The 14,456-nt window shown below is 36.3% G+C and overlaps 2 protein-coding genes across 3 annotated transcripts in view; one reads left to right on the forward strand and one right to left on the reverse strand.

Moving 5' to 3' along the window:
- Positions 1-8,480, reverse strand: part of LOC100635482 (cap-specific mRNA (nucleoside-2'-O-)-methyltransferase 1-like) — a gene marked incomplete at its 3' end in the record, with an annotated part of 13,957 nt that extends 5,477 nt beyond the window's left edge. Inside the window, exons 1-8 of the mRNA XM_019996065.1 lie at positions 8,128-8,480; positions 6,819-6,971; positions 6,379-6,471; positions 6,251-6,322; positions 6,066-6,160; positions 5,890-5,947; positions 5,710-5,833; positions 5,414-5,607 (exon numbers count right to left, since the gene is read on the reverse strand). Coding sequence (XP_019851624.1) covers positions 5,414-5,607; positions 5,710-5,833; positions 5,890-5,947; positions 6,066-6,160; positions 6,251-6,322; positions 6,379-6,471; positions 6,819-6,971; positions 8,128-8,442 — 1,104 coding nt within the window. The remainder of the gene's footprint in view (positions 1-5,413; positions 5,608-5,709; positions 5,834-5,889; positions 5,948-6,065; positions 6,161-6,250; positions 6,323-6,378; positions 6,472-6,818; positions 6,972-8,127) is intronic.
- Positions 8,481-8,544: 64 nt separating this feature from the next.
- The window catches only part of LOC105312645 (uncharacterized), an 8,115-nt gene continuing 2,203 nt past the window's right edge, over positions 8,545-14,456 (forward strand). Inside the window, exons 1-6 of one of the 2 annotated variants that reach the window (XM_011405452.2) lie at positions 8,549-8,802; positions 8,853-8,943; positions 9,124-9,218; positions 9,276-9,343; positions 9,487-9,566; positions 9,622-9,922. In XM_011405452.2, the coding sequence (XP_011403754.2) occupies positions 8,570-8,802; positions 8,853-8,943; positions 9,124-9,218; positions 9,276-9,343; positions 9,487-9,566; positions 9,622-9,771 (717 nt within the window). In that variant the 5' untranslated portion in view covers positions 8,549-8,569 and the 3' untranslated portion in view covers positions 9,772-9,922. Of the gene's footprint in view, positions 8,803-8,852; positions 8,944-9,123; positions 9,219-9,275; positions 9,344-9,486; positions 9,567-9,621; positions 9,923-14,456 lie in introns of those variants that run through there. The other variant, XM_019996075.1, reaches the window with a different exon arrangement.

Here is a 14,456-nt window from a genome sequence, read left to right on the forward strand (position 1 = left end):
TGTTTAGCTGGAGCTAGCAATTGAGAAGTAGAAGAGACATCAGAGGCTGTCACCTCATCAAGACTTATCAGCCGATGGTTAGAAGTTGGGCCCCATTGCTTGTGTATTCCATCACATTTTGTACAAAAGAACTTACTGCAGTCTTTGCAGTATCCAGTGGCATTAGCTGTAGTACAGTTGTCACAGGTGACCTGTTGAGGATCAGCTACTTTCTTCATTAGACTGTATATCTCTTTGAGGTTGTTGAGAGTGAATGCTACAGGAAAGGCTCTTGCTCCTTCTTCTGGTAACTCTGTACAATGACGACAAGTGGGACAAGAGAGGTAATAGGTCTCATTCTTCTTATCCAGAGGTAATCCCTCCAGACAGTGCTCACAGAATGAATGTAGACAAGGTAAAGTCTTAGGGTTGGTATAGTGGTCAAGACACACAGGACAGGTGAGCTGTTCCTCCAGTTTGAGGAGACCAGGAGAAGAAGATGAAGATGATGGTTTGGTTGCCATTTCAAGAAAAGAATAAAATTGTGTACGTAAAGCAAGAATAAAAAATGAAGAGAGATAAAGGTAGAAGGTGGTAAATGAAGATAGGGCAAGAATGAAGGATAAAAAATGAATTAGAAGTCGAAATGAGCAACAAAGCAAAATGAAGAAGGTGGAAGGAGGAGAGAAAGACTAAAGAAGGTCAGCTAGACACAAAAAGTGGGCAATACCTTAAATATATTCAAAGATCTTGTGACTAAAGGAAGTTATGATATCATAGTACATAAAGATAACATTTCTTTCCCATAGCAATCACTATAAAATTTTTTAATTCTTTTTTATGATTCCATTATTTGTAAAATCAGTATTGTACAATAGCATTTACACTGATTTGTGGCTACTCAGTTTGATCTTTTAAATGGCAACTAAAGTTGTTGCAAAAGAAGAACAGGTTTCCAGGCTTAGAACAAGTTCTTATAATAAGATCAACATATTCTGAGCTGCTAGCATTAACACTAGAAGTTGCTCTATATATGCATGAAGGCATTGATAGTAAAAATCCAGTTGTCTTTCTACAGACTGTGCATGTACTTACAATCTAGCTTTATCTAGTTACATTTTGGCAATTCATGTACTAGTACTATATATAGGCCAGTGAGTTATGTATACCAGTCTGTTATATATTAATGAATTAATTTGATGCATGGCTCTTGTTGCAGCTGTCAAGTGTTTCTAAAGTGGAGCCACTTCAAGCCTAGACTACTTGTGGCCACGTATGATTGAGCATGTAAATAAAGGTTAGGTTTGCTAGTTCTCAAATAGCCAAATTCTAACCCATTGAAACAATATCTGATTTATAGATCTATACCATCATATTCATTACCAGAAGTAAAGTAAACTACGATCCTGACTCCTGACTATAAAATCAAGAGGAGGGTATGGTTTAGGTTGGTGTACTGCATTTACTTACAGGTATATACATCACATGAATATGCTGCATGTCTAAAAAACTAATGAAAAAAAATCATTTCAAAATTAAAATTAAAAAAATTAATCTAATAAACAACGAGGCGACTATTATTACTATCACAAACATGCAACAATCCATCGTTATCAAATGCTAATCCATAAGGATTATAAAACTGATCAATACTTCTGCCTTCACTTCCAAACTTCCTAACAAAAGCACCATCACTAGTGAAGACTGATATACGATGATTGCCCCTTTCACTAACATAAACTAGACCAGTAACTGCAGCATCTATTGCTATACCTGTTGGCCAGTTAAGCTGTCCAGGACCAGATCCTTCAGTACCAAATTGACCCACAAACTTTCCATCTGGAGAGAACTTCTGAATGCGATCATTATAACTATCAACAACGTACACTAATCCTTGACTGTCAATAGCAATGCCACGTGGAGACTGTAACTGTCCATTAGCTGATCCTCTTCTACCAAATACACGAGAGAAGGTTAGATCAGGATTCAAGACTTGTATAAGATGATTATCCATATCAGCAATATAAACCTGTCCTGTTATAGGAGAAATGGCTATACCAGAAGGATTATTGAATTGTAGTGGTTCCCTGCCCTCCTCACCAACTGATGCTATAAGGTCTCCATCCATGCTTATCTTCTGGATCCTGTGACTATCAGATACAAAAATGAATTTGTCTGGAGTAATGGCTACACCACGAGGATTAGAAAACTTGACATTACCACTTCCTCCTTCCCCTCCTAATGATTTCACCTTCTTTCCTTCTCTATCCAGTATTGTTACACAGTTACCACAAAACTCAGTTACTATAACATGATTATCATCACTTACAGTAACTCCCCAGGAATTTTTAAGCTCAGTTATAGTACGTACTGGAGTGATGTTATCAAGGTAAGGATTGAAGGGGATGACTAGTGAGGTATCCTCAAGATGTACATCATATACTTGAACTTTTACTGTATGAGTACCACTGGTTGAAGGGTTACACTGTATTCTATACACTCTAGGATCAGTGCTGGTGGTAGTGACTGTAGTGTGAATGGGTTGATCACCTTTACCAACTGGTACTAGACTACACCTCAGAGAAGAGAGGGGAACACACAAAAGAGATGAATCTGGTACCTCTATCGATAGTGAAAACAAAACTGCTTTGCCAGCAGGTGTAATACGATCAATCTTCTTCACTCTACACTGCTGTAGTGCAGTAGATGAGTAGGTCACAATATCTCCAATGTGATGTAGCGATTTGATATCTTTACTCAATACAAAGTCAACCTTTTCCTTTGGATGTAACTCCTCCACATTGATCTCTGTAGTAACTTTACTCATACACTCCATCATCTGTTTCTTAGACCCCAGGACTTGTTGAGGACTGCCTGTCATCAGGCTCTGTTCCACATAATCCTCAACATCCTCCAGAACACTCAAACTCATTTTTGCTGATTTCATTTGCTCTGACAGCACCTTTAGTTTATCATCAGTGACCCTCTTTGCCTGCTCAGTCAGTTCCTCTACCATTTCATGTATTTCTTCTAAGACTCCTTCTCCTCTCTCTCTGATCTCACCCTCTCTCTCTACTAGAGCAGACAGGACCTTCTTGAGTCCTTCAATTTTCCCTTTTACCGGATTAAGAGAACCTTCCAGTTCTCGACAGTGTTTAGTATAACTGGCAGAGACTAAGTCATACTCATGGTCTTTATGAGTACGGACTGTACAATCACGACATATAACACTATCACATGTTTCACAGTAGAGCTTCATTTTCTTGTTATGAGTGGAGCAAGTGAGGGTTGCCTCCTGTTTAGCTGGAGCTAGCAATTGAGAAATAGAAGAGACATCAGAGGCTGTCACTTTATCAAGACTTGTCAGTTGATGGTTAGCAAAAAGAGCCCATTTCTTGTGGGTAAAGATACATTCTGTACAAAGGAATTGATTACAGTCTTTGCAGTATTCAGTGGCATTAGCTGTAGTACAGTTGTCACAGGTGACCTGTTGTGGATCAGCTACTTTCTTCATTAGACTGTATCTCTTTTTGAGGTTGTTGAGAGTGAATGCTACAGGAAAGGCTCTTGCTCCTTCTTCTGGTAACTCTGTACAATGACGACAAGTGGGACAAGAGAGGTAATAGGTCTCATTCTTCTTATCCAGAGGTAATCCCTCCAGACAGTGCTCACAGAATGAATGTAGACAAGGTAAAGTCTTAGGGTTGGTATAGTGGTCAAGACACACAGGACAGGTGAGCTGTTCCTCCAGTTTGAGGAGACCAGGAGAAGAAGATGAAGATGGTTTGGTTGCCATTTCAAGAAAAGAATAAAATTGTGTACGTAAAGCAAGAACAAAAAATGAAGAGAGATAAAGGTAGAAGATAGTAAATGAAGATAGAGCAAGGAATGAACAATAACTGAGAAAATGAAGAAGTCGGAATGAACAAGAATGAGAGTAGCCTGGGGAAAGATAGCCCTGATGACCTCTTGGAATATTCTAAAGTCTCATGACTACAGGAAGTTATGATAGTACTTTCCTTTATTATAACAACCAGTAGTAAAGGTGAATTTACATTAATGAATGAGAATGTAAAACAAAGTAGAGGAGGAGGAGGAGAAGGGAAGGCAGTGAATGAGTGATGAGAGAGAGTCCTAATGACCAGATGAAACAACAAAACAAAATGAAGAAGGTGGAGAGAAAGACTAAAGAAGGTCAGCTAGACATAAAAAGTGGGCAATACCTTAAATAAATTCAAAGCTCTTGTAGTGCGGACTAAAGGAAGTTATGATAGTACATAAAGATAACATTTCTTTCCCAAAGCAATCACCATAATACTTTCAATTCTTTTCAGTATCCTGTTATTTTTAAAATCAGCATTGTACAACAGCATCTGTGGTTACTTTGATCTTGTAAGCAAGATGTTGCAAAAGAAAAAATTTCTAGGTTTCGAACAAGTATCCTTAACACTAGAGGTTGCTTCATACCATGAAGGCATCTAGTATTGTAAAAATACTATTGTCTTTCTGAGGCTATGCATGTAGGTACAACTGACCTAGCTTTCTCTTGCCAAATTTTAACAAATAGGCCATTTACATACACCAGTCTGTTAATGAATTAATTGATGCATTTCTCTGGTTGCAGCTGTCAAGTGTTTCTAAAGTGGAGCCACTTCACGCCTATTTGACCAAAGAGGAAGAGAAGCCACAATCATAACCACATAACGAGATTCATAACCATATAATGAGATTCATAACCATATAATGAGATTCATAACCATATAATGAGATTCATAGCCAGTTTAGTGTGCGACCCACAAGTGCTTTTTCAAAAATAAGTGTATATAAGAGCAGCCTGTCTCCACCATCATTCAGCTTTGCGCAGTGGCAGTACCATAACCAATGAGGTTCTACCGAGGTGTGGTTATTGCTAATTGAAAACTTACCCCAATACCCCGTAACGACGACGTGAAACACCGTCGGCGCTACAATTTTTGTAGGCCTCTCAGGAGGCCGAAAGGACTTTCATTATTAAAAAAAAAAAACAATAATTAATAAAGTACACATGTTAACTAATCATTATAGTGTTCCACTATTGAAAAGTAACAGGAACCAGTGGCATAGCCAGGGTAGGGCACAGTGGGGCACATGCCCTACCAACTGTCATAGTGTTCTGATTGTTCTCTTGTCTATAAATTGTATGTGAAGTTCACTTGTCCATAGTGTGCCCTACCACCATCATAACCCTGGCTACGCCACTGACAGCAACCATTTCTGATATCAACTTCTTTGCCATGTTAGTCTGTTTCTCTTTGTAGTTCAGTATATTTAAATGTACCAGACATGTTTGATATTTCATAATACACGTGATAGATAACTGGGTCATTTTTATACATTAAATAAATACAATATTGACAAATACACATGTACATATATAATATACATTAAGCCTTACCCCATCAGCCATTACAAAGTGGACTCCGGTATTATCTGTGTTCTGTAGTACGTACGACTGGAATTCTTCTAAATTATTAGGATCTGTGATGTCACCGTTGCCAGAGTATCCACCCACACCATAATGAGGATCAAAAGTCTCGCAAGGACCAGCAATGAAACTGTCCAGTTTGAAATCAAAACCGGAGTCGGGTTCTACCAGTATACATGTACAATGAACACACAATTAAAGTGAACTGTTAGGTAATATGTATGTACATGTACATGTACAATGTCTATAAATACATGTATGTGTACCTTTTAATGTCATTCCAAATCCTTTAGCATGCCATTTCTTCCTCCAGAATACATACTCAGAAAAACCACCAGGACCAGCGCAGATATCAGCAAAATAAAGTACATCATTAGGAGATAGTTTAAACTAGGAGAGGGAGGGAGGGGGAGGGGATTATTAAAATAATGGAGGCAGTTACTAACTCCTTTGGTGAACATGAAGTCAAAGACTGAGTCAATGTTAGCCATCTTCATGGCAGCTCTACAGAAGAAAGAAAGAGAATCAGATTTATATATTCACAATTTTAAATGCTACGGTAAATACTGCCAGTTGGCAGTTTTATAAAGTATTAATTATTATTATTTCAATATTTTCTTACCTGTTTTGAAATATTGCTCCCTTTATCGTCTCAAAAGGATTAGCTCTCTGTCTTGCCTCAAGAAACTCTTTATCATCAAGAGAATCAAACACAGTCTGCGGGGGCAGATCACATGACAGTCACATGACAATATCATAATAATAATAATAATAATAATAATAATAATAATAGCAATATGAATATACTTTGGATTGTAGGATCTTTTCTAATACTTTTTCATCACAGTATAATGTTTCATCGTCAATTGTCGTCTTCCTCTATAAAAGAGAGAGAAAGAGAAGAGTAAAGTATAATCTTCTTCTCTCCCTCTCACTGCTCCAATGGTGATCCATTCATGTATATCGTCGTCAGTCAGTACTGGTTCTTCACAAGGAGGCAGCCATACTGGAACCTGATGACAATCAACCTACAGGAACAGGAAATAATGAAGCATGGACATATTAATACACATACATGTACATGCACAGTATAAATACATAAACATGTATAAGTAATATCAAGAGTACATGATACTTAATACTTATTATATTATGTACTCTTGGCAATATGCAACATTAAATCTTGCTCCTATTATATTAGCAATACATGTACATGTACATAAAGCAATACAAGATTACAGGAACATTAAACTACATGTACTGTACATGTACATGTATATTTAAAATAAAGTTAAGATTTGCTAAATATTACATAAAATAGATGTACATGAATATGTATATATGTCAATATTGTATTAATTATTTTAAGCCACACTTCTTCCTGTTCCCATTTGACGTCTTCCTTCTCCAGTCCCTCCAGACAAAGACCCAACCCCCTTCGTCCTTTCTGTAGAGACTCTTCAATAGGAGCAGTAATGCCAGTGTGAGTCTTCCCGAGACCTAGTCCAGGTTTATAGCCCATACTAGCCTTAGGGGAGGAGAGAAGAGAGAGTGTGTGTGTGGAGGAAAGTTTTATCAGTAAAAGTATACAGTATTATTAAGCATGTACTTTATAGCACATGATCATATGTCATTTTAAAATGGCTATAACTTGAAAAATTTAAGTCGGAATCAGCTCAAACTTTCTACGCAGCATAAGGGCATCAATATGTATCAGAAAATGGAATAAAAATTGGGGGTCATTTTTTGGCCATTTTTTGGAAAAAACCATGGGCTATACAGGGATTTTTTCAGATTTTGGCTCATTTTTTAAAATGGTCGTAACTTGAAATATTGAAGTTGGAATCAGCTCAAACTTTCTACATAGCATAAGGGCATCAATATGTATCAGAAAATGGAATAAAAATTGGGGGTGATTTTTTGGCCATTTTTTGGAAAAAACCATGGGCTATAGTACAGGAATTTTTTCAGATTTTGGCTCATTTTTTAAAATGGTCGTAACTTGAAAAATTTAAGTCGGAATCAATTCAAACTTTCTACGTAGCATAAGTACATCAATATGCATCAGAAAATGTAATAAAAATTGGGGGTGATTTTTGAGCCATTTTTCAGAAAAAACCATGGGCTATATATAGTACAGGGATTTTTTCAGATTTTGGCCCATTTTTTAAAATGGCCGTAACTTGAAAAATTTAAGTCAGAATCAGTTCAAACTTTCTACGTAGCATAAGGACATCAATATGTATCAAAAAATGTAATAAAAATTGGGGGTGATTTTTTAGCCATTTTTCAGAAAAAACTATGGGCTATAGTACAGGGATTTTTTCAGATTTTGGCCAATTTTTAAAAATAGTCGTAACTTCCAAAATTTAAGTCGGAATCAGCTCAAACTTTATACGTAGCATAAGGACATCAATATGTATCAGAAAATGTAATAAAAATGGGGGTGTTTTTTTTGGCCATTTTTTGGAAAAAACCATGGGCTATAGTACAGGGATTTTTTCAAAATTTTGAGGTTTTCTAAAAATAGTCGTAACTTGAAAAATTTAAGTCAGAATCAGTTCAAACTTTCTACGTAGCATAAGGACATGAATATTAATACAATACAAGTCACAAGTAATGAAAATTGAAAATCAAAAATAAATTAAGTTAATTATTAATTAATAATTAAGCCACACCCTCACCATCATTTTCAAAGAAAAGGTACTATAAGATGGTTCCGGCTTGTTCTTCCCCTCGTTATCATCATAGAGTGCCCTTTTCCGCTTCTTCTTCTCTGGCTCCCAGTCACTAACACTATCATGATCAGAATCAGTGGTAGAGGTACTACTTTTCTCTAAAAATCTTCTCTCCTCATTATATGATGGAGAATTATCGTCTAGTTTGATGCTTTCTGGAACTGGGAGATGTATCTCTTCGCTGCTCGTGGAGTTGGTGCCGCTGGAAGTGCTAGAAGACGAGGAGTAGCTTCTCTTTCTGTTCAAAGGTGAGGTAGCCATGCCTACCTGCACACTCCCGCGTAATTTTTCCCGCCAATCGATAGAAAATGTGACGTCCCAATAATTAGGAACATTACGGTATTTTACTCTATGAATAAATAATTTAATTAAGAATTTATGAATATTAATGAGGCTACAAAAAATGGCTCAAAGGAAATGGTTGGAGCTATGTACAAGACTAGGACTGGGCGATGGGCCTGCACTGAAGTGGTGGGAATGGTTGTACAGCCGCTACGGTGAGCCGCAACGCCACTACCACACAATGGAGCACATTGAGTCTATGCTGGAATTGCAAGACAAGCATTGTGAAGGAAAAATTCAAAACAATGCTGAATTCCAGCTAGCAATATTCTTTCACGAGTAATTAGGTGTAGTATTCCTTTTTAAAGTTATTTTTTGTTTATTTTTAGTGTTATTTATGACCCAAAGGCTAAAGATAATGAGAAGCAAAGTGCTGACTGGGCAGTCAAGTTTATCAATGAAACCACAGAATCCTTAGAGGTACTTTGCTTACACTGTATGCTTAAAATAAAATTAAGACCAGAATTGTTACATTATTCTTAATAGAGATAATTTTATATTGCAGAGTAGTAAATACAAAATGTTTTGCATAGTTGCATACTACTATGAGATACTGGCTCATTTTTTTATTACTATCTATTTTTTGCATTATTATCTTAGTCCTCATCTTCATTAACCATCAATCCTAACAATGTCTATGATATGATACTATTAACTGAGACACATAAAACACCAGCACACACTGAAGGACACAAGTACATGATATATATAAGTTAATCTTATTGCTGTATAATTATTGTGATTTGATGTAGTTTCGGAACGAATGATGAACATTTCCTACTTGATCTTGATATGAGCATACTAGGACAGACATGGAGTGGTCAGTCATGAGAAAGAGAGAGAGGTTTTCTGTTACAGTTATTATCTTAACTGCTTGCTGTATTGCTAAAGAAAGAAGGGAGAGAGAGGGTGTAGATATGATAAAATTTATCCTTATAAACTTCCTGTTATTTTACTCTGCAGTATATGCAAGATATGCTGGTAACATTAGGAGAGAGTATTGTCACATTCCTCATTCTGACTATTGTCAAAAGAGAGCTGAGGTGTGCAGCAATAAAACAATCATTTATTATCTCATACTTGTTTATTTTTGTGTAGGTTTTGAAAAGTTTTTTGAAAGTCCATAGAATTTATTGCACATCAGAGTTTCATTCTATTTATGAAGAACCTGCAAGAAATAATATTGAAAAGGAAATATCATTCCTCACTGTGTCACTGATAATAAAATACCATCAGAGTAATCTGTAGTTGTTATTTGTTCTTTTATTACTCTGTTAGTTCCACATAATCATTATTTTATCAGAATTTATAAATTGCCTACTTTGCATTGTAATATTGGTATGCATGTCAGTAGTGACAATTCGGCCTTATTTTTTGTCTCTCATTTTATCTTGCAATATGATAGAGGTGTCTTACTTCAGTTGTGGTCAGATGGGTGGTCAGTGGTTTCTGATTACAGTCACATGAGTAATATTGTAGCTATTCCTTAGGGCCCTTCACAGTTTGAATATCATGTCTTGCTTTAGCAAAGAAGACCTTTCATTTGTTAAGGAACTGCCTGACCATGTACAGCTAGAGTGTCCAATTTGTCTCCACATCTTGACAGATCCTCATCTGGTGACTTGCTGTGGACATAATTTCTGTGGGTCTTGTATTGAGAAAATAAAAGCTAGGAATGGACCCTGTCCTATGTGTAAAGAGAAGGAATATCAATCATTTATCGATAAGAAGTGTTCACGTATTATCAATGGATTGGAGGTCTACTGCAGTAATAAGGAGAAAGGATGTCAATGGAAAGGAGAATTGAAGAATATGTCTACTCATCTTAATAAAGAGAAGAGAGAAGGAGAATGTCAATATGAAAAAGTAAAGTGTCAATATGAGGAATGTCAAGAGAGAATGCAGCGTAGATATCTGAAGAGGCATAAAGATAAGGAATGCCCTCAACGTCCGTTTGAATGCGAACATTGTGGGGAAGAAGGCACGTTCCTCTCTATTACAAAGGATCATTATAAAGAGTGTTGCTGGTATCCTGTTACTTGTCCTAGAGGATGTGCTTCTACTACTATGCCACGATTTAATCTCGAGTATCATATTGATAATAAGTGTCCATTAGAGCCAGTAGATTGTGTGTTTAGTTGGGCTGGTTGTAATGATAAGCCATTACGTAAAGATGTAGATAAACACACTGCTGATACTAAACACATGACACTATTAGCTGCAGCTTGTGGACAACTGAAGATAGAAAGTGAACAAGTAAAAAAAGAAAATGAAAAAATAAAAGAAGAAAATAGAAAAATAACGGAAGAAAACAAGAAAATGAAAAAAGAAGTCAGGGCAATAAAAGCAAAAGTGAAAGAAAACTTTGAAGATCGCATTTGCTATCCTGATTCATATCCATCATTACCAATCAAAATCAAAAGTGGAAGTAAGGCAGTTCATTTCTATACTGGTGCAAGTGGACGACACATGTCAGCCAGAGTAATAGCAGCAGAAACTATTTGCCGTAACATTGTTCTACTATTACTCGCATTTCATGAAGGAAAACATGATAGATATAATCCAAAGCTTCCTAATTTATCTATCAAATATCATTTTCAAGGTAAGGAGCTTAAGGATCCGTTTAAAGTCTTAGACGACACTGAAGCTGCTGATAAGCTATTACCTGATGATGTGCTGGATACCATCACTGGCATTGATGATATTCCATCTGGAGTAATCACTAGGGATATAGTTTATACTACTTGTATTACAATTTGTTTAGATTAGCTAGAGTTTACATGCTTTTTTAGTCGCAATTTGAATTTTATTTTTAAACAACTTAGTTTTTGGCACAAGAAGTTATTAGCTATTAAAATTGATTTTAAAAATTGCCTCTGTACGTTATCCTGATTCATCATATCCATCCATTACCAATTGGTATTACAGCAAAAAATGCAGTAGTTCATTACTGGTCTATGTGAATGACACATGTAGTAACTATTAAGCCCACCATCCACTACTCAACTTTGTTGAAAGAAACTTTGTGGTTACTTTGATGTATTGTCAACTCTGTTGCCTGAAATAGAACTGAGTTCTATTTCAGGCAACAGAGTTGCCATAAGATCAAAGTAACCACAAAGTTGAATAGTGAATGGTGGGCTGTAATGTACTTGTTGTCCTTATTTTTGACTGTCCTTATTTCAAAAGTCTTTAGTATTAAAAATAAAATTATGATATATACAGGTGTCCTGGTTGTGGTTAAATTGGGATGTCTACTGTAATAACTGTCACATGAAAGTTATAGAGCTGCTACCTTTGTTTTCCCTGGCCCGTTCATTGTTTGAATATCATGTCTTGCTTTAGCAAAGAAGAGCTTACGTTTGTTAAAGAACTGCCCGAGCATGTACAGCTAGAGTGTCCAATTTGCCTCCAAATCTTGACAGATCCTCATCTGGTGAGCTGCTGTGGAAATAACTTCTGCGAGTCTTGTATTGAGAGAGTAAAAGCTGGTGATGGATCCTGTCCTATGTGTAATGAGAAGAGATATCAATCTATAATTAACAAGGAACGTATTCGTTTTATCAATGGATTGGAGGTCTACTGCAGCAATAAGAAGAAAGGATGTCGATGGAAAGGAGAATTGAAGGACATGTCTACTCATCTTGAGAAAGCAAAGGGAGTAAGAGGATGTCAATTTGAAGAAGTGAAGTGTCGATATGAGAAATGTCAAGAGAGGAAGCAGCGAAGATATCTTAAGGATCATGAAGATAAAGAATGTCCTCATCGTCCATTTCAATGCCAATACTGTGGGGAAAAAGGCACGTTCCTCTCTATAACAAAGGATCATTATGAGGAATGCTGGTACTATCCTGTTACTTGTCCCAAGAAGTGTTCTTCTACTACTATGCCTCGATATTATAGTGTCACTGATCATATCAAAGAGTGTCCATTAGAGCCAGTAGATTGTGTGTTTAGTTGGGCTGGTTGTAATGTTAAGCCATTACGTAAAAATGTACACGAACACACTGCTGATACTAAACACATGACACTATTAGCTGTAACTTTTGGAGAATTTAAGAAAGAAAATGAACAAATAAAAAAAGAAGACAAGAAAATAAAAAAAGAAAATAAGAAAATGAAAGAAGAAAATATGAAAATAATGGAAGAAAACAAGAAATTAAAAGATGAAGTCCAAGCATTAAAAGCGACAACAAAAGCAAATTTTGAAGATCAAGCTCATTGTCCTGATTCATCATATCCATCATTACCAATTGATCTTAAAAGTGGAAGTGGGGCTGTTCATTTCTATACTGGCCCACATGGACGACACATGTCAGCTAGAATAATAATCAGAAAAAAGCTAAAAAATGATCTTCCGAATTTCTTTATTCTGCTAGCATTTCATAAAGGAGAATTTGATAAATTTGAACCAGATCTTCCTGAAATATATGCAACATATAAGGATGAAGATGTTCCATTAATCATAGACACTGAATCTACTTATAAAGAATTACCTCACGATGTCCTTGATACCATCACCAGCTGTGAGCGTTTTCCACATGGAGTAATTAGAAGAAAAAGAATGGATCCTTATAGAGGGACTGTTGTAATTTTTACAAAGTAATGAATAAATGGTACTGTGCATTATTTTGCTAGTCTTTATTAACGACCTGGGGGCGAAGCCCCCAGGTCGTTCCTATAATTGAATTCACCCTCGCGCTATGTATATATATATATTTATTTGTATGTCCACACTTACATTTCTTCTATACACGTTGTATTGGAGAAATAACAAGCGTTAGCAACCACCCGCCCACGCTCCTTTACGTGAGTGGGTGTGGTCACGGCAAACAAAATGGCGGCTTACAGATGGGACAAAGCTAAGAGCTTTCTAACAGCAAGAGAGCATAGAGATACTGTCTAAAGACTTTTCTAGAAGCATTATAAGGTAGAGAGAACCTCTATAAGTCTTAGTAATGACCAAGTTGTACTTGCAAGGTGGTGAAATCAATTATAGGAATATTTTTTACCCTGTTACGCTTGTTTCTGGTAAGAATTAATTAATTTTTTAATTGAATGTGCAAATTTTGATAAACTTAATATAAATTTCCAAATATGGTAAATAGACTGACTGGCTCACTTATGCACATTCTTTTGGTTACTTGTCATAACAGTCTCAGTGCCTTCCCTTTTAAACATGTCTCGGTTCAGCAAAGATGAGCTTTCATTCGTTAAAGAAGTACCTGAACACATTGAGATAGAGTGTCCAGTTTGTCTTAATATCTTGACAGATCCTCATCTGGTGACTTGCTGTGGACATAATTTCTGTGGGTCTTGTATTGAGAGAGTGAAAGCTGGTGATGGATCCTGTCCTATGTGTAAAGACAAGGAATATCAATCATTTATTGATAAGAAGTGTTCACGTATTATCAATGGATTGGAGGTCTACTGCAGTAATAAGGAGAAAGGATGTGAATGGAAAGGAGAATTGAAGAATATGTCTACTCATCTTAATAAAGAAAAGAGAGAAGGAGAATGTCAATATGAAGAAGTAAAGTGTCAATATAAAGAATGTCAAGAGAGAAAGCAGCGCAGATATCTTAAGTATCATGAAGATAGAGAATGTCTTCAGCGTCCAGTTCTATGCCAATACTGTGGGGAAATTGGTACGTTCCTCTTTATTACAAAGGATCATTATGAGGAATGCTGGTACTATCCTGTTACTTGTCCTAATAAATGTGCTTCTACTACTATGCCACGATTTAATCTCGAGTATCATATTGATAATAAGTGTCCATTAGAGCCAGTAGATTGTGTGTTTAGTTGGGCTGGTTGTAATGATAAGCCATTACGTAAAGATGTACATGAACACACTGCTGATACTAAACACATGACACTATTAGCTGTAGCTTGTGGACAATTGAAGAAAGAAAATGAACAAATGAAAAAAG

The sequence above is a fragment of the Amphimedon queenslandica genome, unplaced genomic scaffold (assembly GCF_000090795.2).
Source record: "Amphimedon queenslandica unplaced genomic scaffold, v1.1 AMPQUscaffold_13423, whole genome shotgun sequence".
Taxonomy (NCBI): domain Eukaryota; kingdom Metazoa; phylum Porifera; class Demospongiae; order Haplosclerida; family Niphatidae; genus Amphimedon; species Amphimedon queenslandica.